The sequence below is a fragment of the Carcharhinus amblyrhynchos genome, chromosome 6, assembly GCF_965287045.1.
Source record: "Carcharhinus amblyrhynchos chromosome 6, sCarAmb.v2.hapA, whole genome shotgun sequence".
In the NCBI taxonomy this organism is placed as follows: domain Eukaryota; kingdom Metazoa; phylum Chordata; class Chondrichthyes; order Carcharhiniformes; family Carcharhinidae; genus Carcharhinus; species Carcharhinus amblyrhynchos.
The window spans coordinates 105,036,292-105,063,881 of record NC_137329.1 but is presented as its reverse complement, the minus strand read 5'-3'; the positions used below and the strand labels follow the sequence as shown (position 1 = coordinate 105,063,881).

The window sequence follows — 27,590 nt, the reverse complement described above, 5'->3', positions numbered from 1 at the left end:
ACTGTCATTGTCTTTTATAGGTATTGGTACTTAGTTTGGATTCTGCTAAAATGACATTTGCACTATTAAATCTGATCCATATTCTGGCTGCAGGACATTAGACCCACTAAGTTCAATCTCTAATGCTGCCTCTGGAACGGAGACAGAAGATCTAGTTGTCCAAATATAAGGAACTGGATTAAGGATGTTTCTTTTGAAATCCAAATCAAGTAAGCATCAATTGAAGAATTGTTCAAGTGAAATTTAGAAAGAAAAACAATTTGAAATAATAATCTTGCATATTCAGCACAGCATATGGACCATCCCAACTTTACTCTTCCAATAAAAGTGCCTGTTGATTTTTACTCATCATTTCCTGGATTTTAGATTAAATTCTAACTGTTTTGTGTTTAAGTATCAGACTTCAACCTGAACTTTACCAGGAGTTTTTTTAGAAGTTCGCCTGTACCACATCAAATCCTACTGTACTGTACATGACTATTTGGTGGAGTATAGGCTGAAGTTCGATCAACTAACCAAAGAGTGTTTCACCCTCTAATAATATGACTGTGAAGTTTCCAAACTTTACTTAAGACCTCTACAATGGTGAATCCTGCGTAACTGAGAGTTCAAAGCTCACATTCAGTTACTTTGCAGCTTAGCATATTGGAATACTAACAATTATAGAAGCAGCTATCACAAAAGGATATTTTATTTTTGCTGTAATATTAGAACCTGTAAGACAAAGGAAGATTAAAATATAAGAATTGATATGACATTGCTCTGATGAAAAGTCACCCAGACTTGGAACATCAGCTATGTTCTCTCTCCAGAGATGTTTCCAGTCCTGCTGAGATTTTCCTGCATCTTCTGTTTCTTTTATCAAAATGAAAGCTTTTTAGTAAGCAGTTAATTACACTTAATGGGATTTACATGAAACCATTCTTTAACTAAATGTCTTTGTTTAAATTGAGTGATAATCAGATTGTGGTTTTGCAACAATGTAATTTTTCACTATAGATTCCTGTAATAAATTTAATACTGTGACCTGTATATGTAAACCATTCAAGTATCCTTGGAAAACACTGCTATGTGCATCAGCTTTTAGCAATGAATAGGAGACGATGAAGAATCTTCAGGTGAGGCATGTGTCGAGTAAAAACTGATTTCAAAAGGTGGCCCAAATTGGAAGGTATTGATTGGTCACCCATTTTATGCAGTGCCCACTATTTAGTTCTACTTGGAACTGAATATCAGGCGCTGTGTATAATGGGCAACTGAACCAATACTGGCAGATTTGGGCCACCACTGAAGATGAAGTTCTATCTCTATTGCATATACAATAAAATTAACCTCAGGTGCAATAATAATGATGTTGCTTTATTTTGTTAATTTTACAAAAACTGATTCTTTTTTGTGACATGTTCACTAACTTTAGAATGGAATTATTCTCTGCTGGGAGGCACATATCATATACTACTCAAAAAAAGAACATATTGATTTATTATATCTATAGTTAAGCTGATGTCTACATTACAACAAATTGACATTAGGAAACAATTTTGTAGTAGAAATACCAATACTGCACAACACATTGATGGAATTAGTGTGTTGGGAGAAAATTGTCAAGCAGGTGGAGACATGAAAACAGCTAAAGAATAAGTTTACTGATACAACTGGAACATAATGTAAACATTGCAACTACAATTACAAACATTAATAAAGGAATAACTTAAAATTACAATGACCATTATCCATAATGAATATAGCTTGGGATAGAAAAGAATCTGTGCATATGCCTCCCACTTAACTCTCATGCAATTATTGTTCTGCAGTTCACACCTTCACAAAAAATCCTATTTATCACCTCCTCCATGGACCCCTGTATGAATGAATGGCAGAGAAATTGTCATTAGAGAGTTGTTGGATAGCTTGTCTATTCCATAGCACAAGTTCCATTGAGATTCATTCATTTAAAATCAATTCAGATTTTTTCCTTCCATAAAATGTTTACTTTTAAAAATTTTCATTTAAAGAAAAACCTGACAACCATAAATACGAACCATAAATATGACACATTCAGATCTTATTTTACAAGTTCAACAAACTCACCACAGTTCCCACCAGGGTTTGGTTTTTGCTCCATTGTTAAAAATCCATTGTAATAAACATCTTCCTGCATTCCAAGAGATCTATACCAGATGTTCTATTATCTACAAAATATTTAGATAAAAATTCATCCTGATGTTACATACTATTTTTTTCCTATTTGCTGTTAATTCCCTTTACCTGTGAGAAACTGTAATGGTGGCATTGATGTGTCATCAATTGTGCTTTGGTAGTTGGGAGAAAACATTTTATTTTGACGAGATTTAACAATTCCTGGTTCAAAAAGGGCAGTTAACAATACTACTTATTTTGAGAATCAGAACGACATCCAATGTACTAAATCATTGAAAGATTACATTTGTAACCAACACATTAATTTTGTAGCCTTTTAGGATTTGTCCATCAATTTCACGTGGAATGGATGAATTTCTAATTGCTCCAACAACTGTTCCTGTTCAGATAGGAAGAAAGGTTGCTAGATATCATATAGATTACAGCATTATATTATCTTTAACACTATCACACATGCTTTAATATTTGTAACACTGTGTTTAAAATGTTCTTTTTTATGGCACTTGACAATGATACTAAATAGGCAGCTTCAAGACTGAAGTAGTTTGATTAAGAGCGAAAAGCATTATACATAATTACGATCAACAAGCTACAATACACAGGAGATGGTAAGACCTTGAGTGCAAGTTTTTTTTCTAACTTCCATTAATTTCTGGTATGCGTACCATAAAATATGTATTATACTCAAGAGCACAGACATTGAGAAGATTTACAAATGCTTTCCTGCCAGTGCATCATCATCCAAACTAATTATGCAACTTAAAAGGCCATTGACTGCTAACTGAAGTTCAGTCTGAGAATTCATTCCCGGTAAGACAGATGTCAAATTTTTTTTGACTCCCAGTCCACTACTTGTTATTTTCATCTTTTCCATCAAGCTGCATGAAACGGGCTGAGACTTTTAACCCCCAGGTCAAGATTTAACTAAAATTCCTTCTTTAAGAAAATGGACTTGTGGTATTTTTCGCTAGCTTGCTATTTTTCACAAATAACTACCCCACACAAACTAGAGTTTTAAAAGAAGTCGGTTAAAATGTTACACACAAACCTCGTTTCAAGTAACTTTGAAAAGTTACTGCGTTTGTTTCAGAAACATTATTTTCCAGTTCTCAAAATATATTTCCTGCAAAATATTTACGCACCAGTATCAATAGAACTCTAACACTGAATTTTTTCAGTGATCTGCAGAAAACCAAAGGGAAAAAAGGCAAGTTTGAAATGCTACCCACAACTGCATTTTTTATACATATTGAGCAAATACAAGTGTGAAAATCTACATATTTTACAGGGAGAGTATGACTGACACTTTTGTACATGATCTGCATAAGTTAAACAATATTTACAGATAAGCTGTTAGTACGTTTTTCATCCAAAACTAAAGTTCTCTGTACATAAATTTTCAAAAACGTATCAAATGCCATTCTTTTAGAACTCAGCATAGTAAGTTAAATTTTTACTTTGTAAGTAATATAACTTTTGATATATAGTTGCCATGCAACTGAAATACAGTGTCGTCACTGAGTAAATGTCATGCTTTCATTTCTGACTCTGAACGGTCAGCAATTTGGAGGATTTTATCCTCCAGAGGTAAAAATAGTTTGCAAACAATGCAAGCTATTTGTAATTTTTAATCATTTGTAAAATCCTAGAACACATTCAAAGTACAGCTATTTTAAATGATCATGCTATTGACCTCTGTAAAAAGTACAAAGTTTTCAAGTGTTCATTTTGGAATGTGAGTATTTTATACTGTCTGAACGCATCCTGTTATAATGTTACCATTCAGTATTATTGCTGTTCCTCTGAGCTTTCCGTATTTTCTGCTCGTTGAGGTGCTTATGACATTCTGCAGTTTGAGGAACCATTTGACATTGTTTTAAGAGTGGTTATATTCTTTCCGAATAAATCACCTCTGGCCTTCAATACTTGCTTGGTTCAGCTCATTCCAACACATTCGTGGTTCATTGGACATATTCTCAACTGAATGCCCCAATCCAAGAATATTTGGTTTTCTTTGCAATTATGCTTGCTCAGTGTTGTAATGTGTCAACTGCTCATTAAGGCTAATATGGTCACTTGACTCTAATATATTCCTTTAGCCCAAAGCCTCTCTAAGTCTATTCAGCTTTGTTGATGTCTTGCAGCTACTTGCAGGTGTGCACATCAGTCATGGTCTCACATCTCCGGCAGCGTACGTAGCAACACCATACAAACTTGCAGTCGCACCGCTCCACATGTCGAACTACGTGCGTGTTATATCCCCGGCCACAGCACAGCAAGTTGCAACCATCAGCGGCGGGCGACGTGCGGTTGCATTGCCTCCCGCGGGTCCCGTGGATCCCCACCTTCTTATCCTCCACACAGTAATTGGGTGACTTTTTAATATGCACTAGATCCTCCCTGTTCACGGGCACTTTTCGCTGCACCTTGTCTTTGCGTCGCACCTTTTTCTTGGACCTGTCCAGGATCTGCACGCTGTGCTCGTATTTCTCTTTAAGGAATTGGCCAATTTTGTCAAAGGAAGACATGGTCTTCCAACAAGTCTTCACAGCACACGAGCCAGACACTCCGTGGCAACGGCAGTTCACAGACATCAATTTGGACACCGCCTGTCGGAGCCAACAAAAAGATACTTTTAGCATTAGAATCTTTAAAAAAAAAGCCCAAGAAATAAGTTAATTAAAACAACCAGGAAAGTTCAGTCATTTTAAATACTTCGAGTTTGTGGTTATACAATAATTACTGTCTCCAACACATGAGTCACTGGAGTTATACTGTTTACCGTGCCTCACTGCCCCGTCACAAAATAATATTTATTGTGTGTTTTCTGCGCTAGGAATTGTTACTTTTGCAACATGAGCAGGAGTGTCAAATATTAGAAAAGATGATTTTATGAAATCGTGAAATGTTGCACTACACTTAGCTGGGATGAGAATGTACAAACTCGAAAGTTGTGAAATTGTTACTTCCCTCAGTTTAGGCGCATTCACATTCAAATTTGTTGCAATTGAACGCCTTACATCAACGCTTGGAGCGTAAATCAGGTTTCAAGACAGGAAATTGCTCCAAACCATCAGGAAAATGTCACTCCATTTGGCACCATTGGCAAATTGGGCCTCGAAAGTAGATTACAGGTGAATTTACATTACATTTTAATTGAGAATTAATGATCAGCAAAAGTGCCTTCTACATTTATGGCTCACTCTGTAATTATAATGTGCCCTGGAATCAGAGCAGGGCCTCCAGTGCCAGTTAGACTGGCACTGTCTTAGGTCAGTGCAAAAGTGACACGAAGCACACCCTGAACAGGAAACTCCCAGTTTATCTTAGTACAATTGTTGATTACACTGTTGAAGCATTCACAGATTAATGTATTGTTGATATAATAAAGGCATAACTGCAAAATTTATCAATGCACATATTCTCAATGTTTTGCTTAATAAGATAAATTTCGCAGGAGCGGATTGAATTCTTGTTTACTTTTCATTATAAGTAACAAATACAAATTCTAATCACAACACATGCCATTCAGCCAGTTTGTTATGTCCCTTCATTGTTTACAATGGAATTTTTAGATATCTCTAGGGTTCGATATATCACATATTCCAAGTTGTGAGTACACACTGAATGACATCAGCAGCATCCATGTATAGCATCCAGATGGAATGGGAGCCTGTTAAACCCACTCACATTTGGATTGAGCCTTTTGATTTAGTGGTTAAGAGTTCCAGTCCCTCTCAAGACAGTGGTGGCGAGTGGGTGGCTGAGCTAACAACCAGGAGCCTGGAAGGAGTGGCCGCTAGAGCAGTGATATCGTTCTGCCTGAAAGCAGAAGAGTTGGGTTCCTATGTGACAAGTGCACAGGTTGGTTAACTTGCATCTAATGAGTGCGGGATCTTGCTGTTCTTTACCCATTCCTTGAGACTCATGAACCTCATGTAGGACTAGATCTAGACTAGGAATCGTGGGGGTGGGGAGGTGGCAGTGGGGTGAATTCCTGCATGAGGTACCAAGTTAAAATATGTACATTTTTTACAGATGCACCACTGACAGCATCCTTTCCAGATGTATCACAGCTGGGTTCAGCTCCTACTCCGACCATGACCGCAAGAAACTACAAAGGGTTGTGGGTGAAGCACACTCCATCAGGCAAACCAGCCTCCCGTCCACGACTCCTGTCTCCACTTCCCGCTGCCTCAGAAAAGCAACCAGAATAATTAAGGATCCCACATCCTAGACATTCTGTCTTCCACCTTCTTCCGTCGGGAAAAAGATAGAAAAACCTGAGGTCACGAACGAACCGACTCAAGAACAGCTTCTTCCCTGCTGCCATCATTTGAATTGAGCTACTTTATATTAAGCTGATCTTTCTCGACACCCTAGCTGTGACTGTGACACTACATTCTGCACTCTCGTTTTTCCTTCTCCCCTATGTACTCCATGAACGGTATGCTTTGTCTGTTTAGCGCACAAGAAACAATACTTTTCACTGCATATCAATACATGTGATAATAAATCATATCAAATCTTTTTTTGTAAAACAGCATCCTTCATTAGATAATAGTGTTGCCATCAGATAACAGTTGTGTTGTTTTATTATCCTGCTGTATAATTGTCAGTGGCGCCTGTTTAATTTGGCGAGGCAGACTCTCTCCTCCCTACCTGCCGGCCAGCCTCGTTGTTATGCAGGATCATGGTTTGGCGAGCTTCCTTCTCGGGTCCCACTTCCCCGGCTTTCTCGGTCGAGTGGATGAACCGGCGGCTGAACGCCGTGCCGAAGTGGATGTCATCCGAGCAGCCGCCCCAGTGCCAGCCCTCGTCGGCGGAGCCGCCGCTCCGCAGGCTGGCGTCGCAGGAGCACTCGGTCAGGTTGCCGGCGCTACAGGCGCGGGTGAGCGAGTGGACCAGACCCGCTGTCATCACCGCCTGGATGAAGGCGCTCTCCTTAGTACCTGGGAGAGACAAGAGAGATCACAGTCACTGGGAGGAAAGGAATCGTTCCCCCTCTCCGAGAGGAAACATCTTAAAAAAGACTTATCACCAACTCTGCCCAGTTATAACGCCGCTTTTGCGCCGAATTTTGAAGCAATTGGCAAATTTCCCGCTCATTTACTCTTTCCCGCGCACCAACAGGGGTCAGTAACTCTCATTTCCAATACACGTGTCGGGTGAGTAGGTTAGCGTGTTTCCCCCCAATGAATACTTAACAAATGATAAATGATTTGTTTTATGGCCCTTAGTTTACATGTGGGGGGGGGGGGGGGGGTTGCAGGCGGCAGCTACTAAAGGACCTTGACCACCAGCCTGCAGATCTCCCATTTCCACTTCGCTTGAAATATGCTCTGGTGACTTCCTGCACACACTGCTGGACGATGATAGAGATCAAACACTCCTTCTTTCACGTGAATTCATTATTGCCTTTCCCCAGCTGCGGGCTAGGCATTGAACCGAGCACAGCCTCTGATTCAGCAACGATTAGGAAGAGCGACTTTGTAACCTGGAGAAAAAAAACTTCACCTCTCGTTATCCAACCCAAGCAAGCCTCCTTTCTCAGTTCACCTTCGTTAGTCGATATACTGCATTATTTGTGTAACATAGAATTCACAATTGGTCGTGATACTTGAGACAGGTGCAGTGTGTGCTATTAAAATGAATTAAATTCACATTTATTGACTTCATAAAGTAAAATTTAATGTGTATCCCACAGGGAAATAAGTAAAATGTCATGAATTCATTTTTAAATGTCAAATGCCCTGTAGATTTCGGTTTAAAAAAATATATACATATACTCTGTTTTCCGAGCTGAAATATTGCTTATGTTCATTTGAAATTTACTTGAATTGTTTTTCTTAGAATTTTCCCCTTTCCCAGTGTTCTGAAACATTTAGCATCACAACATTTGCTCAGGGTTAAAGCGCTTCTTGAGAAAGTTAACAGAAACCACATGGGGACATTCTGACGAAGCTACATAATAACCTGCTCACCAGCCTATTGCAGCTGTTCGCTGAGCAGAATTACTTATTTAATGTTCCACAAGGCAGTCCAGTTAACACACTTGCCCTGAGAGTACAGTAAAGTTCGTGATTACGACCAAAGTTTTAATTTAAAGCCAATGGGGGTGTGTTGAACAGCTGCTGTATTCCGCGGGCATGTGGGACATGTAATGGATCAATTGCATTTTTGCTTTTGTACAATTACTACTAGATTTGTTCGAAGCGATTTTATGTTTCCATTTAATTATCAGAAGCAACGATTTCGGGCTCTTCCCCCGTAGGAACTAGGAGCAGAAGTAAGGCAGATTCACCTCTTCGAGCCTGCTCTGCCATTCAATCAGATCATGCCTGATCTCTCCCTGGTCTCAAGTCCACCTCCTCCCCAGTTCCCCATGTCCCCTTATCCTTTTATTTTATTAGAAATATACCTATCCTTCTTGAAACCATTCAATGAGCCGAGGCACCATGGGGCCGCGAGTTCCACAAATTCACCACCCTCTGCGAGATGGTGAGTTCCTCCTCATCTCAGTTTCAAATCTACCGCCTCGCATCCTTGAAATATTGAATACTGATTTCAATCCAGGTGTTCAAATGCGAAGTACAGTTTGGTGCATCTGACTTACCACTGGTTAACTCGTAGCCAAATACAGAGTAGTCATTCGTGATAGAGCAGTTCCACCTTTCGTATTTGAACTGATTCTGGCATTCGTAGATACCAATGCGCGCTCCCTCTTTGATGATAGGCAAGAGGTTGGGCTTCTTTTTACACAGATCTTTCTGCTTGCTTGAAAGTGGCAAAGCGAGACAGCTCATCCTCTCATTAGCTCCACTGACCGTTCCTAGCCACCTGTTGTAAGCATATAAGAAAGGCACATCGCTGACACAAACAGTGCATCACATACACAAAACAAAACGAATCTCTTTTCAACGATTTACTTACATCCAATTTCCTTGGCAGCAGTAGGGAAAGAGTATTAGGATGACTGCGAGTAACTCGCAGTAGCGAAATAATCCAAAAGCAGCCCCTTTCTCCATGACGGAATCATTTATTAACTCGTGTCACGCGAAGGTGTCACGGTTGTTAATGTAATTGAAAATCGGCCCAGATTGTTGCAAGTGTAAGGAGATTATCCTTCAGAGTGGCCACTCTGTCCATGCTGTAATCCCTGTGAGGTTTGACAAAACAGGATTCTTCAGAGACAAGAGTGTGAAATAGATTCGGAATAACAAATTCACACACACACACAACATTTGGGGCAAATCTTTGTGAAAGGGCGAATTCGGCGTTGTGTGTTGTTACCTCTGACTTGCCAATCCCTGGGATCCCGCCCACCTACACTCTCCATTGGGCGAACGCCAGGTTAAAATGAAATGGACCAGTGTGGCGATTGGTTGCTTTGCCTTGTGACTCTGAGCAAGTGGTGTGTGTTTAATCTAATTCGCCCGCTTTAATGTGTAACCCCGACCCACGAGGGAGCTTCAGTCCTGATGCGGGCGGCAGTAAGCTGTTTGACAGACCCTCTCAAGCTCAATTACCGCTGAAATCATTGTTGATGTTCTTAAAATCTGAACTCGGTCACAGACTGGTTCCTGCACCATACATTCCGCACGTTTCCTTACCAGAATATCATTACCGGAAGCCACTCTGTTCACCTCGATAGTTATTTCGGTGAATGAGAAGAATCTGCAGCCGACTCACTCTGTATAGTTCCAGTTCGAAAGGGCGGAATACAGTACTGACTGCAACAAGTGACATCCAAAAGTCTGTCGAAATGATGTACTGTCTGATAATATTTAATGTAAAACAATGCCCCTCGAAATCTTGTACAAGTTCTAGGCGAAAACAATGATAATGCAAAAATGCTTTGGAAAAATTACCCCACTCGTTTCAAAATTGCAGAGCTAGGGCAGAGTATAGATAAGATGATAACGGGTTGTGTTTTCTAAATGATAAACTTTCTGGGTTGGTGGAAGCGTTCTTTTTAACAAGTGAGCAGAGAATGAAATGTCAGCTGTTACAGTCATGTACATTAACAAATTTTGTTGGGAATATATTTTGTAAATACCGAGAGCTCAATCGATATATCGAAAGTTTAATTCATGTGTGTGGTTGATTCCACGTGGTCTGTTAAATGTGGCCAGCGGAACATTTCTACAAAACATCTGATTTCATTTTATCTAGAGTTTTAGCCGGAAAACCAACTTCAAATTATGAAGTGCAGTGACATTCTTCCAATTTCATCCTTCCCTCGAAGTTTGCGAGCATCAGTTTCACTGATTGTGCCGGCGTGGTAGTCTGATCAATATTGACGATGAAAATTAGTACTTACTAAAGTCTAAAATCCGAATTAACTTTTGAATGACAATGTGGTGCTTAAACTGGTAAAGTTCGATTGAACTATGACGGTCGCTATCAAGTGTCCACAGCGTTAGTTCGTTTGTGGTTAACGGTGCCTCATATTTCCAATGCATGTTCTAAATAATTTTCTTCGATTTATAGAACGTTTGCAATAGTTGAGCAAACCGAACGCTTGCAAGGCTGACGTATTTTAAATTATATGCGTTTTTGATTTGTTCACCATTTCATTCGGCAGTTGGAATATCAATACCTAACCCTTCAATCCTCACCTCATACACTTTCTTACTCCAACAGATGAACAGCTTAGACCACACCGTCATCACATATTTGGGCATTAAGTAGTTCCAGGCTTCATAAAATACCCACCAACTGCAGAACGGGGTTGTTACTGAACATTCGTATGAAGAGTTTGCGATTTTTAATTCAATCCCCCAAGTTTGTCTTTCATCTGTTTTCCCTAATATGGTTTTAGTGTGATCCCCATTTCTTGATCAATCTCTCCACTCACCAACACAGAGGGATGTACCTAAGGCTGCATGAACTATTCTGCCAAAGTGATTCAGTATGAGAGTCTCAAAGCGAATAGGCAGATCATTTGTGATTTTTTTAAAAGTTGAAATACTTGCCCATCTCACTTCTTAATGTTTCCAATTTGGTAAGAAAAAACGGATTTGTTCTTAATTTTGAAATTAATTCTGAAATTGTGTAACTCGGAGTTAACATCATGGATACATTTGTTCATTTCCATTTAGTTAAGATAGGAATTTGGCGCACATGTTGCAGTTGGTTGATTCTGTCTTATAACGCATTAGTGATGAGTAAGTGATTGCTTGGCAACAAAGGAGTCTTCCACATCTGAGAGGCAGACTTGATGCTACAGTGAATTTCCAACCTCACTGAATCAATTTGTCTCAAAGAATACAAGAGGAGTCATAAGTGGAGTGAAGCACTCGCGTTATTTCAAATGAAGGCTTAAAATTAGTTTCAGCTGCAGTTAAGGACGAATGAGAGAACTGGGGTGTGGGTGAAGGGGAAGAAGAGTGTACAGTAGTATTTGAAACCGGTAATAAAATCTGAATGCGTTAGGTAACCACTTCTAATACGTGCATATTGTTATATTATTCGAGTATCACGGATCGTCCAGTTGTATTTTAATATATAGTTCCGGATTCCAACTGTAAACGTTGTTAGCGATGTAATTTAATCAGGGTACGATACAAAAGTAGCCGATTTTGTTATTTTTTAAACACTATAATCGGAAAAGAGAATTGTGCTGTCAAAAATGGTACAATTTTCTTTCTCCCTAGGCAAATGTTGCAATGTATTAAATATACATTCAGTTAAAGTAGTGACTCGAAGTGAAAAGACTGCTTGCATTTATCAGACTTCCAGAATTCTGCTTCTCTATATTTATATATATATGTAAATGTTTTGCATAACACGCCATGGTTAAAGCATACACGTGAACCATGCAGGTAGGAGAATCATCAAACATCCTAAATCATCAGTGTAGCTTTTGTTTTGTTGCGCCGATGGCTTAAGCGATTTAAATTTGATTTCCAGAAATTGTTTCTTCGGATGAACTAATATACAAAATTGGCAAGGTATACGTTCTCCTCAGTAATCCCTTAATAAATTATTTGAATCAGCGCAAATTAACTTATATTGAACTTAAACTGAGCCCAATTTATTGTGTTCTCTCTTTTCTAATACATTTGAATGTTGGTGCTTAGGAACAATAGGTAATGAAATATCTAGGAACGTCATCCTTAGATCTGTCAGTCTAAATTCCAAAGAATTACAGTTCTATAGTCATTGCATGTTAAACGCCTGCTGGTAGTTTAAATAACTATATACGCCAGAATCTCTGGCTAGTACTTCAGTGCTATCACATTATGGGCTATTCAAAGTTTAGGGTAACTCTAACATTTAACGAAATATGAACCAGTTTAACTTTTGCTGTCCATTTTAATATTAAACACTAAGAGTGAGAAACATTTTATTGCAGGAGTATAGATTGTTGTTTTCATGACCATCTGCCCTAGGAATGAAATTGAAAATATTTTACTCGTATTAATAGGACTTCAAGGAATGGCATTTGGCGCATACTTGTTAATGAACATACTACATTTGACATAACTGTTATTTTAAACGGCGGCGTGGTGGGCGTATTCTCTTTCGCCTCCTTTGTCGAAATACTCTGCAGTAAAGATTAGCCTCGCTATTTCAGCGCCTTAGGGGACCAAGAACATTAGCAGAAGTAAGCCGCATGGCAAGGTTATTCTTGTTTTAAATCAGCGTAACGCCATTACCCACTGCTTTGGAAAGGATCATATGAACCGAAGAATTGATTCTAAATCAGAATAAGTGTCGATAATTGCCCAAGCCTTTCGGCTGAAACCAGCCAGTGTAACTACTACCCATGCAATAATGACGAAGACAATGTATTTAACAATAATAAAGTCGCTAACAAGCTGCTGCCAGGAGTGCAGGATACATCTCAATGTGGAGAGCTGAACCAATTTTCAGTGGAGTCTCTCCAGTCCAGACAAACGTCGATCTGTTTAACGCTATTTCCATATAAGGTTTAGTCACATTTTGGGAAGTTTTGTTCCCGTGTGCTATCCATGCCTTATTCTCCAACTTCGACAGGGTCTTGGACTGAATGCCCCGCAGAAACGTCCGGACAACATTTTGCGGGGACGAATTTCTTTTATTTTTACCATCCGAGTCCTTCGAATTCAGGCGACACCAATTCATGAGGTTTTCATATCAGCCAGGGTTCGGTTCATTCGTTTTCTATTGCAAAGCGCTATTTTATTATAATTTAATGCAACTAAAAGTGTTTTCTATGTGCTACTTTGCAGCAGCCTTTGCAAATACATTACTAGACCGTTACATATTTTAAATACTAATAATGTATATAAGCAGTGTAATGTGAAAACATAAAAGTAGAATTTGTGCATTAAAAGTCTGAATTTAGTCTTCTCTACCAAGAGGATAACACTAGACATGTAATATGGACAATTGCACCAGAAAACTAAAAATGTTTCATTTATTTTATATTCTTACGTTTTATCTTAATTAGGCTCAAATTCTGCCTGATGACCTGATCTGTTTTTATTCATTCAAGGAGGCCAGCATTTATTGCCCAGCACCAGTTGCCCTTGAGAAGGTGCTAGTGAACCACCTTCTTGAACTGCTGCAGTTCATGTGCTGTAGGGACATCCACTGTGCTGTTAGGGAGGAAGTTCCAGGAATTTCACTCAGCAATAGTGAGGGAAGGACAATACATTTCCAATTCAGGATGCTGAGTGGCTTGGAGGGGAATTTGCAAGTGATGTTGCTCCCATTTATCTGCTGCTCTTGTCCTTCAAGATGATAGTGGTCATGGGTTTGGAAGGTGCGGTCTATGGAAGCTTGGTGAGCTCCTGCAGTGTATCTTGTAGATGTACACACTTCAGCTATTGTGCGTCAATGATGCAAATGAATATTTGTGGAAGGGGTAGTGATAAAGTGGGTTGCTTTTCCTGGATGGTGTCAAGCTTCTTTAGTGTTGTTGGAACTGCACTAATCTTGGAAAAGGGAGAGTATTCCATCACACTACTGATATCTGCCTTGTAGATCTTTGACAGGCTTTGGAAGGTCAGGAGTTCAGTTACTCATGCAAGATTCCTAGCCTCGGATCTGCTCTTGCAGCCACAATATTGATAAGGCTAGTGCAGTTGCCTTTCTAGGCAGTGGAAAGCCCTAGAATGAGAGTGGGGGATTCAGTGATGACAAGGCGATTAAATGTTAGGGGCAATGGCTAGATTCTGTCTTGTTGGAGATGGTCAATGCCTGGCACTTGTGTGGCGCAAATGTTACTTGCCATTTGTCAGCCCAAGCCTGGATATTGTCCAGGTCTTTCTGCATTTAGACATGGACTGCTTTCCTTTGTGAGGAATCTCGAATGGTACTGAACATTGTACTATCTTCAGCAAACATCTCCACTTCTGACCTTATGATGGTAGGAAGATCATTGATAAAGCAACTGAAGATGCTTGGGCCTAAGACACTACCCTGTGGAACTCCTGCAGTAATGTTCTGGAGTTGAGATGATTGACCTCCAACTATCATAGTCATTTTCTTTTGTGCCAGGTATGACCCCAACCAAACCAGGGCTTTCCCCCTGCTATCGATTGACTCTAGGGCTCCTTGATGCCATACTCAGTTAAATGTTGCCTGGATGTCAAGGACAGTCACTCTTAACTCACCTCTGGCATTCAGATTATTTTCAAAACTGCTTTGGACTTAAATCCACCAGCTTCTGACTCAGAAAGGGAAAGCTAACTACTAAAATAGATTTATATAAACTTCACTCATCAGATTACCTGCTATGTTTGTTTGCGTGTCTTTTTAAATTTGAGAATAAAATCCAATACCAAATAAATATAACATGTAAATTGCAATTAAGAGTACTGTTGCAAATTAGTTGTACACTAGATTGATACATTCTGTGATATATAGTATACACATTTATAATGTAAGATCTTTACAACTTTGTCTACATAAAGCAGAGTGATACTAATCAAATTACAGAGAAGACTGGATATTGCATAAGCTTAACACATGGCCCTTCCATTCCCTTGAATCTACATTTGAAACTAATTCAGCTAAATAAGGTGAGAAACTGCAAGATTCTCATGTCATGGATTTGGATGGATCCAATTCATTTTCCAGTGGGTGGGAATTTACCGTGGAAAGCACATTATAATTCTGCTGCTACACTGGAAATTCACTCCAAAACTCCCTGATGATAGATGGCATGGGAAGTGGAAAATGTTCGGTATTGGATTTCATACTCCATTTATAGTGAAAGTTTGCTACTGATTACTTTGCGGTACTCAGAACAAATTGTCAATTTAAATCTGGTAAAAAGTCCTCAAACTGAAATATCAACTTTGCTTCTCTTTCTACAATTTCTGTCAAACCTGGTGAATGTTTCCAGTGCTTCTGTTTTTATTCCAATTGACACAGGAGCAGAAGTAGGCCAATCGAGTCTGCTCTATCATTCAATTTTGCTCTTGTTTCAAATTAATTGTCGTAACGAATTGAAAGTTGAAGGCACCAAGTATCATTGAAGCTGATAGTTTCCAGATATAGCTCCAGCAACTGTGGTGGTTGTGTGAACAGTGGTACAGAGAGCATCTTTGAGAACAAATTCATGGACCTTTGCTGTTTGCCAATGTCTTGAATCCATTCAGTTTAAGACAAACTTTATACTACAGATTAGGTTAAAAACTAATTTGAAAGGAGAATTCCAATTTATGGCCACCCATTTTTTGCCCATAAAATGGTTGCAACTCAAAATTCGTAGGTTTCCCAGTTTATACCTGGTAAATTGAAGTCATTCATAACAACTGCATCTTTTGTTGTGCACTCTCACTATTTGTACATTATTGCAATGCAAAGTGCTCTGTCCACTTGCTCCTAGAATTTTTACAGCCCAACAGGAGACCATTTGGCCCATTGAATTGATGCTGTTTCATTTGAGTCCCACACTTTTGCCTATTTACTCGTTCATTCTTGTTTTCAAGTATTTATTCCCTTCCGTTTTAAAATTTATTTTGACTGCTGCCTCAACTATGGTTCCTGATAGGGATTTCATGTCCTCAAAATCTTCTATTAAAAAAAATTCTGATCTCCCTTTGTTCTTTTGGTGATGACCTTAAATTTTGCATCTTTTTACTGACTTACTAATCTATGGAAATATTTTTTCTGACTGACCATTTCATAAACCTTTTTTACCTTCTGACCCATAGCAGATGTCCAATCAGTTTCCATCTCTTCATGTCTCTCATCCTTATAGAATTTCTAGCTTGTTTGAGAATTATGAAATCCATCTCTATGGCCTTCCCTTTCCATTTCATTTTTTTGATTGTTATGATCATTTTTACAAAGAAATATAAATCTTTGAGTGCCTGACAGAAGCGCACAAGATTTCTCATTTGAAGACCTTTACTGTAACAAACCAACTAGGGGTCATCATTTGAGGATAAGGAGTAAACCTTTTAGGACTGAGATGAGGAGAAATTTCTTCATCCAGAGAGTGGTGAATCTGTGGAATTCACTACCACAGAAAGTAGTTGAGGCTAAAACATTGTGTGATTTCAAGGAGAAATTAGATATAGCTCTTGGGGCTAAAGGGATCAAAGGATATGGGGGAAGATGGGATCAGGATATTGAATTTGATGATCAGCCATGATCAAAAATGAGTGGCGGAACAGGCTCGAGGGGCCAAATGGCCTACTCCTGTTTCTATTTTCTATGTTTCTAAAATCAACATCAACTGGACATTACTTAATAGGCAATTAATGCAGTAAATTACAGAGAAGGTACTTTCCCCGTTAACTAACAAACACAACCAAAAACCCCATGCCATGTTTATACTTAAAGCCATGCACTCATCAGATATGTAACCTTTTAGATGAAATCCTACACTCCTCCAAGCTGTTTAACAATACTTTCCACTATGTCCCAATACAGGTGACAGTAATAAATCAAATCGATAAGGGGGTGAGTCTCTCAGTATCCTTTGGAAGTCTCTTTCCTTAGTCTCCTATCATTGAACTGACCTCCAGCGGCAAGGCAGCCTATGGGGGTTCCTGGATATTTAAATCACTGAATATTTTTTCCATCTGCAGATGATGATTCAAAACCTTTGGAATCTTGTGTGTTAGAAACTCTTCACTTCCACCTGCATCAGCCAGTTATTGTTGGTGGCAGTTCTTCGAAATCAAGGATGATGTTCATCATCTTGTTGAGTGTTTGGATAACTGAGGAGCCCCATTCTGGATCCACAAGTTCTCCTACAATGGGGATGGGTTGTTACGCCAGGGGTAGGGGAGTGGATTTGCTTAGGTTGGCTTCCTTCTTCTTTTCTGCTGCTGTAGTTCTGCCTCGCTCTCAATCACACCGACCCTCATTTGGACATAGGAAGACTTTCTCTCCCATAGCAGAATTTGACTGAGTTGGCTGGAGCGGGCATGCAGAATGGGAGTGGTGGGGTTGCACTGGGAGAATCAGGCAGGAGTACCTACATCTGATTCTGATTCCTACATAGAACATAGAACAGTACAGCACAGTACAGGCCCTTTGGCCCTTGATATTGTGCTGAGCTATGTCCGAATCCAAGATCAAGCTATCCTCCTCCCCATCATTCTGGTGTGTTCCATGTGCCTATCCAATGACTCCATTATCACAGCAGGCAGTGCATTCCACACCCTAACCACTCTCTGAGTAAAGGATCTACCTTGGATATCCCTCCTATATCTCTCACCATGAACCTTATAGTAATGCCCCCTAGTAACAGCTACATCCACCTGAGGAAATAGTCTCTGCATGTCCACTCTATCTATCCCCTTCATCATCTTATAAACCTCTATTAAGTCGCCTCACATCCTTCTCTTCTCTAAAGAGAAAACATAGAACATAGAACATTACAGCGCAGCACAGGCCATTCGGCCCACGATGTTGCACCGACCAGTTAAAAAACAATGACCCTCTAACCTAAACCAATCCCTTTCCATCCATAAACCTATCCACGGATCTCTTAAACGCCCCCAAACTAGGTGCATTTACAACTGCAGCAGGCAGGGCATTCCAATCCCTCACCACCCTCTGGGTAAAGAACCTACCCCTGACATCCGTCCTATAACTACCCCCCCTTAATTTAAAGCCATGCCCCCTCGTGCTAGCTTTCTCCATCCGAGGAAACAGGCTATCACTGTCCACCCTATCTAAACCTCTAATCATCTTATATGTTTCAATAAGATCCCCTCTTAGCCGCCTTCTTTCTAACAAAAACAACCCCAAATCCCTCAGTCTCTCCTCATAGGACCTCCCCTCCATACCAGGCAACATCCTGGTAAACCTCCTCTGCACCCTCTCCAAAGCCTCCACACCCTTCCTATAATGTGGGGACCAGAACTGCACACAATATTCCAAGTGCGGCCGCACCAGCGTTGTGTACAGTTGCAACATAACGCTACGACTCCTAAATTCAATCCCCCTACCAATAAACGCCAAGACACCGTATGCCTTCTTAACAACCTTATCTACTTGATTCCCAACTTTCAGGGATCTATGTACACATACACCTAGATCCCTCTGTTCATCCACACTATTCAGAGTCCTCCCGTTAGCCCTATACTCGACACATCTGTTATTCCTACCAAAGTGAATTACCTCACACTTCTCTGCATTAAACTCCATCCGCCACCTCTTGGCCCAGCTCTGCAACCTGTCCAAGTCTCCCTGCAAACTATGACACCCTTCCTCACTATCTACCACACCTCCGACTTTGGTGTCATCAGCAAATTTACTAATCCACCCAACTATACCCTCATCCAGATCATTAATAAAAATTACAAACAGCAGTGGCCCCAAAACAGATCCCTGAGGCACACCACTCGTAACTGAACTCCATGACGAATACTTACCATCAACCACCACCCTCTGTCTCCTATCTGCTAGCCAATTCCTGATCCAATTACCTAGATTACTCCCAATCCCATACATCTGCATTTTCTGCAGAAGCCTTCCATGGTGAACCTTATCAAACGCCTTACTAAAATCCATATATACCACGTCAACTGCCTTACCCCCATCCACCTCTTTGGTCACTTTCTCAAAAAACTCAATAAGGTTAGTAAGGCACGACCTACCCACTACAAAACCATGCTGACTATCTCCAATCAATTCATTACTCTCCAAATAACTATAAATCCTATCCCTAATAATTTTTTCTAAAACCTTGCCCACAACAGAAGTAAGACTCACCGGTCTATAATTCCTGGGGAAGTCTCTGTTCCCCTTCTTAAACAATGGGACAACATTCGCTATCCTCCAATCTTCCAGCACTATACCTGAGACCAACGACGACCTGAAGATCAGAGCCAGAGGCTCTGCAATCACCTCTCTTGCCTCCCAGAGAATCCTAGGGTAAATCCCATCCGGCCCAGGGGACTTATCTATTTTCAAACCCTCAAGAATATCCAGCACATCCCCCTTATCAACTGCAATACTATCTAGTTTACACCCCTGTAACCCAGTGTTCTCCTCAGCTACATTTATGTCCCCCTGCGTGAACACCGAAGAGAAATATTGGTTCAATCCCTCTCCAATCTCTGCCGGTTCCACACACAACTTCCCTCTGCTGTCTGTAACTGGTCCTAATCTTGCCCTAACCAACCTTCTGTTCTTAACATACCTATAGAACGCCTTAGGATTCTCCTTAATCCTATCAGCCAAAGTCTTCTCATGTCCTCTTTTAGCCCTTCTTAACTCACTCTTCAACTCCCTCCTAGCCAATCTAAAGCTTTCTAGTGCACTACCTGAGCCCTCAAGTCTCATCCGAACTTAAGCCTCCTTTTTCTTTTTAACCAGCGAATCAACTTTTTTAGTGCACCACGGTTCCCTAGCTCGACCAATTCCTCCTTGCCTGACAGGGACATACCTATCAAGGACTCGCAGTAGCTGCTCCTTGAAAAAACTCCACATTTCGGACGTTCCCAGTCCCTGTAGTCTCCTAATCCAACCTATGCTTCCTAATTCTCCCCTAATAGCCTCATAATTACCCTTCCCCCAGCTAAAACTACTGACCCGAGGTTCATGCCTATCCCTTTCCATCACTAAGGTGAACGTAACCGAATTGTGGTCACTATCACCAAAATGCACACCAACTTCCAAGTCTAGCACCTGGTCTGGCTCATTTCCCAGCACCAAATCCAATATAGCCTCACCTCTAGTTGGCCTATCTACATACTGAGTCAAAAAACCTTCCTGCACGCTTTGTACAAAAACTGACCCCTCTAACGAGCTAGAGCTATAGCAATTCCAATCAATATTAGTAAAGTTAAAGTCCCCCATAACGATTACCCTATTACTTTCACTCCTAACCAGGATCGTCTCCGCAATCCTTTCCTCAACCTCTCTAGAACTTTTAGGAGGTCTATAAAAGACTCCCAACAGGGTGATCTCTCCTCTCCTATTTCTAATCTCCGCCCATACTACCTCAACAGACAAGTCCTCATCAAACTTCCTCTCTGACACTGTGATACAGTCCTTGACTAATAATGCTACCCCTCCCCCGCTCCTACCTCCTTCTCTACTCCGACTGAAGCATTTGAACCCTGGAACCTGCAACAACCATTCCTGACCCTGCTCTATCCATGTCTCTGAAATGGCCACAACATCAAAGTCCCAGGCACTGATCCACGCTGCAAGTTCATCCACTTTATTGCGAATACTCCTCGCATTAAAGTATACGCATTTCAAACCCTGCTCTGCCCCACCCCCCACGATGCCGTGCATTGCAGTCCCCATCTATGCCCCCCTCACTTTCACCCCCTCTACTCAGGATCCCACCCCCCCTCCGAATCAGTTTAAACCTCCCTGCATAGCCTTTGCAAATTTATCCCCCAGGATATTGGTTCCCCTCTGATTCAGGTGTAGACCATCACTCTTATAGAGGTCCCACCTTCCCCAGAATGAGCCCCAATTGCTCAAGTACCTGAACCCCTCCCTCCTGCACCATGCCCTCAGCCACAAGTTCAAACTTTCCCTCTCTCTATTCCGCTCTAAACTATCCCGTGGCACAGGCAAGAGTCCGGAGATAACCACTCTTTCTGACTTGGCCTTTAGTTTCCACCCCAACTCCATAAATTTCTGCTTAATATCTCCTTCCCTTAACCTCCCTATGTCATGCGTCCCCACATGAACTATGACTTGGGGTTGATCTCCCTCTCCCCTAAGAGTCCTGAATACCCTCTCCGATACATCCCCGACCCCAGCCCCTGGTAGGCAACACACCAGCCCTGAGTCCCTACCATTACTTCCGACTCTCCTATCCGTCCCCCTAACTGTGGAGTCCCCAATCACTAGGCCCAATCTTTTACATCCCCTAACCACCTGAACTTTCACAATAGGCTCACCCCCAGAGACCTGCTCCCTTTGGCTATCTCCAGTTGATTCCTCCTCAACTGTAGCCTCCAGGACCGAAAACCTATTTTGGAGGGGAACAGCCCTAGGGGATTGTCCCCCCAATTGCTTCTTTCCCCTCTTCCGGGCATTTACCCAAGACTCATTTCTAGGAGTGACTATCTCCTTATAACTCCTATCGATGTCCGCCTCCGCCTCCCGAATTATGCAGAGTTCCTCCAATTCCAACTCCAGCTCCTTAACACGCTCCTCCAGAAGCTGCAATCGAACACACTTCCTACAGGTAAAATCATCAGAAACACTACTGGTGTCCCTCACCACATACAACCCACAGGAGATGCAGCTTACTGCCTGAACTGCCATCCCTGAAACAATTACCAGCAGAGAAAAAAAAATTAAAAAAAAACTTCCCACACGCTTATAATTAGGTTAGAGGAGGTGGGAGGGTGGGATTCTCTACCAGTGTAGAGGATCGGGTATCCTCTCTGTGCTAATTTATAGGGTCAGGGACCCGAGAAAAAAAAACTACAACTACCGGTAAGCGTCCTAGTGACGACTTCCGGCTTCTAACTAATTTAAAAAAAAACCACCGCTACTCGCGACTTTAAACTAGAAATAAAAAGTTAAAAAATATAAACAGAAAATGTACCTTTCTTGCGACCTCCTCACACGCCCAAAAAAGCCCCAGCTCCCTCAACCTTTCCTCATAAGACCTACCCTCCAAACCAGGCAGCATCCTGATAAATCTCCTCTGCACCCTCTTCAATGCTTCCACATCCTTCTTATAGTGAGGTGACCAGAATTGCACACAATATTCTAAATGTAAATTCCTAGTATCAAGGAAAACTGTTTCCAGTTAAGTTGGGGAATCTTGCTTGCTGGAGGTGAAATGTCAATCAGGTTCATTAATGAGCCACTTGACACCAACTAGCCCTGAGCCAAATGGAATTTAGCAGTGACTCCGGGTATTAAACAGGTCTTACATGGGTCTCGTATTGTTCTCAAAAGCCCCCACAACAAACCCTGTTGGGTACGTTAGTATTTATTTATTCATTTTTGTTTATTAGAAAGTTTATTTATTTTTTGTTGTCACAAGTAGGCTTACATTAGCACTGCAATGAAGTTACTGTGAAAATCTCCCAATCACCACACTCCAGCACCTGTTCGGGTACACTGAGGGAGAATTTAGCATGGCCAATACATCTAACCAGCATGTTTTTTGCATTGTGGGAGGAACCCGGAGCACCCGGAGGAAACGCACACACACATGGGAAGAATGTGCAGACTTCGCACAGTCACCAAAGTCATGAATCAAACCCGGGCCCCTGGCACTGGGAGGCAGCAGTGCTAACAACTATGCCACCCTCATAGTTAGGGGTACCTAAGTGACAGGTGATCAGTGCCCGATTGAGGGATCTGACATTGGGAGGGGCTGCAAACATCCCTTGCCTCTGGCAGCCCTTTTGCCCTGCCCTCTGACAACATCTTGTGACTTCCATCCTGTTCCATTCATGTCTCTAGAGATACAGGGTTGATGCTCTGGGTAGACCTTGGAGCATTAATGGCAGCAGCCACTGTTGCTTGGCAATGGAGAGCTGATGGTCTCTGATAGCCTGGCAGCTCTTTGTGGGTGGGGGGCGGGGAGGGGGGGAGAGGAATTTCAGGGTTCTTGATGCTATGGTTTGCTGAACCCTGGCTAGTAAGTGCCTGAGTGCACTTAAATGCCATTGGACCTCCCTCCGAGAAATGATGCAGGACTTCCACTGGGGACCCCCACTGAAGGAACTAAATCCTGGCCTATTGTCTTATCATTTGAGTTACCTTTTCATTTGTAAATCTTCTTTCTTTGTCAAATCTATTGCCAACTGATTAATATTTTTGTTCACTTAAAGTCAAGCAAAGCTGCATAATAAACTTTCAGCATATCAGAATAAGTAATTGTAAAAAACTTTAGGTTATTGTATTTTCAAATATCAGGGTTTAAAATAAACCAGTAATGAATTAAATGGATGAAATATAGAGATTATGACCTCCTTCAATTTTGTGTTATGATTTGACTAAAACTCTGAGTCTGGTATTGGGTGTCCTAGAATAGTTGTGGTTTTTGTGGTAAATTGTGTAGTTCATGCCAGTGGAATAATAAAGTATGGGACTTTAGTTCCCAATTGAAAATGTATCAAAATGAGTGGGTATTATTTCAATTCAGTGTCCTCAGTTTCAACCCTAACATCCAGCAAAAGAGAGCTGGTTCGTTGTTAAATTCACAGGAGATTTTCTTAACAGGAAGGGCTATCATTTCATCAATGTCAACTAGTGTGTGATCACCACTAAAATATTATGGAAGTCTCTGCCAGTTTTGCTGACAGCAGAAAAATGTTTTTAATCCTGATATACTTAATCTTCCTCCATTATTCTATCCCTCCAGGAATGTTGGAAATTGGTTACTAGGGGACAAGGAAAACACAGTGAATGCTGGGTTAATGGCATCTCTCCTCAATGTTACCATACTTTAGCAGCACAGTACAATATAGCAAGGGGGTTACCAAGAACAAAATTAACAACCACTGGCTTCTAGAGGCTGAGGTTTGCAATGATTATCACACCACATCCTTTAAGCTGAATTTGCACTTCCAATTTATTTGCTTTTTTAATTCACTGACTATGCCAGTATATAATTCCCATCCATAATTGGCCTCAAAAAATGGTGGTGAGACAATTACTTGAACTGCAGACCATGTGGTGTTGGTACACCCACACGGATATGTTTCGTGCACCAGTGTACAGAATTGCTACTGGATAACTGATCTCACATTGCCTATATGTTGCATTGATCTTTCTCTTCAGACATTTTGCCATACATGGGGTAGCTTTTTCCTTAACCAGATTTTGATCCAGTGTAAGGTCTGAGCCTCATTGGTATCACAATAGTTGGCCGGAAGTGCAGAGTGAGCAATTTGGGGCAACCTTGTTATTCAGATGTGAGAAAGGTATGTCTAGATGGAAGGCCCTGAATTGGAAGAAGAAGTGGGAAGAGGTGGTGGTGGTGGTGGTGGGGGGGCAGGAATTGGGACTGTGGGGATGGGGAAGGTGTGGGAGATCAACGCCAGCCGTGGGATGTGGGGGGGTCATCGAGGCTGGCTTGTACACATCTGGGCGTCAGCAATTGGACCTGGGTGGGGGGGAGGAGGGGATCCTGTTGGGGGGACCTGTGCGCCAATGATACGGGATTGCAGGACTAGCCAGCAATTGGGAAGCCAAGACTGACAGATTGGCGCACACGCAGTGGCCTGCTCAGCAGGAATAGGCCCAGCCAACTGATTTTTAGCGTGATTCACGCTAGTGCACTCTGTGATGCACAGAGTGTCAGAGATTGATTTTGAAAATCAAATCCCGCTGGAAAAAAACCCAACAGGATTTACTCCAGATTTTGCGCAAATTCGACATTTTGAATTTTTTGGGAGAATTGCCCCCATACTGTCTCATACAGAACAAGAAAAGTAAATTTATGTCATAAGTTATGGTGAAGATTAAATGTAAACCCAGCTATAATCTTGTGTGCATCAAAGGGGGGATTTGGGCGGGGGGGGGCAGGAATCCTCAAAATTCTGCCAACCAAATAACTTATTTTGCTCTGAAGGGCAGGGCAAAAACTTTAACTTTCCTTGGATTTAGAAGTTTATGTAGGGCTTTTCGGCTGCCAAACTCCATTAGCTGTTCAGAGGTGATGTCAGAAAGCACCTCTTCACACAAAGGTTGGTGGATATCTTGGAAAACCTTTCCCCCAAGAAGCTGTTGAAGTTTGGTCATTTGAAATTGAGACTGGTACCTAACGAACAGTTTATGGCAATAAGGGATATGGAAACAAAGTAGGTCAATAAAGTTAAGGAACAGATCAGCCGTGATCTAACCGAATGGAGGAACAGACCTGAGGAGCTGAATAGCTGAATAATCCACTTCTTATTTTCTTTTATACTTAATCCTGGATTTGGACCGGATCTGTTGCTCCTTTTCTATCACTGGGGAAGAAGAGCGAAGGGCAAGAAAATCAGCCCTCAGAGTAATTTCGAATCAGAAATTGAGTTTCAATACCAGATAAGAAAACAAATAAGTTGTTTGACTGGAAATAGAAAATTATCTTTTCATGACCACAAAATAATAATTATCTTTCCTTACCGTTGAAATAGAGATGTACATCCACCCAAAAATATAAGCTGTTTGTGAAGATCTTTTACAAAGCCACAAGTTGTGCTGCAGGATATTGGATTCCTCTCGACCAAGTGCTGTCAGGCTCTATTATCAACCTCGGCTCACTGCTGTTTGACACCGAGATTCCTCTAGTCAAGCCAAACCTCATCCTCAGCTCTGCCAAACCTCAGATTTGGCTTCTGTAGATCCACCAAACCCCAGGTTTCTCTTCCACACAAATTCTAGCCCAAAGGATCGACTTGACATGCCAAATCTCAGCAGTCCCACTGTTGTTAAAATCCAGGCTCCCTACTGAAGTTTGCCAGATCCTTGGACCATTCACCAGTGTCACTAAAGCGCAGGACTAACATCCCGCATTATCAAACCCCAGGACTGGCACCATTGCTACCAAAGTATAGGATTAATCCCACATGTAGCCAATTTACTCTACCTAATCCTAATACTAACAAATGCAATACAGACCTATGGTGTAGATTCAGAATTTAAAACAGTGTGGGTAATAATAATGGAATAATCCAATAATGATAGCTGTTGAAGTTACTGTAAGTTAATGGCACTCACATTATACTTCAAATATTCCAATTGCTGTAAAACAAAATAACCTCTAATTTACCATTAGCAATGTCAGGAAGATCTACTAGTTCATTGCAACAGGCGCTTAGATTTTTTTTAGTTCTATAAAAAGATTCATGGTTTAAAAAAGAGCATGACTGAATGACGCTTTTTAAAAACAACTTACATCCTCCTTTTATTCCTATTTTCCAAGTACAGTGGCAATTTATACATCCACATATGATAAAAAATTGTCTGCCATAGTGCCACATACTAAAAGACTATCAGCTTTCATAGAAAAAATAAAAATATATAGAAAAGCAGTATTAAAAGTAGATGTACAAAAATATCCATTTTGTAAACATAAAACATCTCTGCGTGTAAAAAGTTTTAAGACATTTGAGGATACAGGCAGTATTTTAAACTAGTTGTTTTGCAGGCCAAAAATAAAGGCAGTATAAATATAAGTGATGTGAGGTATATATAACTCGATATCCCCAGCAATATCTGGGGAATGTGATTTTGAGTGAACAATACATACAAAAATAGAAGTTATTCAGAAATGCAGCATTATATTGATTTGGCAAAAATAGTGCAGAAGGTGATTGAATATTGCACAGAAAGGATTAAGTGGCTTCCTTAAGGACTTCACGTCTCTTGTGTGCTTAATCTTCTGTAAAAGACTTTGCTTCGGTTACAGCTGTTTATGCAATTCATCCGGCCCAGACAGCGAGTCACATCAATTTTCTGGCTTTCCATCTGCCATTCTGAAGCCTCAAATTTACAGCAGCACATATTGATTTCATAAAGGTTTAAAACGTGTCACATGTCTTTGATGGTAGCATTCGTAGCCAATCAGAGAGAAATGCAATACATGTCGTGCGGTATTCTTGCACTGATCTTCAGGGGAAGCAGCAAATCTTAAAACTGTGAAAAAAATACCCACAAAAGTCCATTTTCTTCATAGCGGAGGGTTCAATCTGTTCACACAGACTCTGCTGAGGAAGATTTCTGAATAAGCTTGGTTTATTGGACCATTGACATGATAGTGTGATTTGAAAACAGATAAAAAGTCTTGTACCAAAGACCTCTTGCTATGACTTGAGTTGCCCTTTCCCACAAAGGAGTGGCTTGAATGTCTTATTTTCTTCCTACGTACTGTTGATTGGGAAAATTCAAATTGATCTACCTAAAAAATGAAGGGTAAAAAAACCAGATTATTTACATACTCATAAACAGCGTTTAGTCAAGATGAGATTCAAGTTGTATCTGGTGAGGACATTTTCAATTCTATAGTCCAAGTAATGCACTTTGTTTGTTTAAACCAGTTAAATCTG

The 27,590-nt window shown here is 40.8% G+C and overlaps 2 protein-coding genes across 2 annotated transcripts in view; both read right to left on the bottom strand.

Moving 5' to 3' along the window:
• Nucleotides 1-4,304: 4,304 nt before the first annotated feature.
• On the bottom strand, nucleotides 4,305-9,188 carry wnt16 (wingless-type MMTV integration site family, member 16). Its single transcript, XM_080191721.1, has 4 exons — nucleotides 9,094-9,188; nucleotides 8,777-9,000; nucleotides 6,823-7,112; nucleotides 4,305-4,769 (listed from the first exon to the last, which is right to left on the bottom strand). The coding sequence occupies exons 1-4, from the start codon at nucleotides 9,186-9,188 to the stop codon at nucleotides 4,305-4,307; spliced, it is 1,074 nt and encodes a 357-aa protein (XP_080047847.1).
• Nucleotides 9,189-26,343: 17,155 nt separating this feature from the next.
• The window catches only part of cped1 (cadherin-like and PC-esterase domain containing 1), a 222,056-nt gene continuing 220,809 nt past the window's right edge, over nucleotides 26,344-27,590 (bottom strand). Inside the window, exon 22 of the mRNA XM_080191117.1 lies at nucleotides 26,344-27,442. Coding sequence (XP_080047243.1) covers nucleotides 27,215-27,442 — 228 coding nt within the window. The 3' untranslated portion in view covers nucleotides 26,344-27,214. The remainder of the gene's footprint in view (nucleotides 27,443-27,590) is intronic.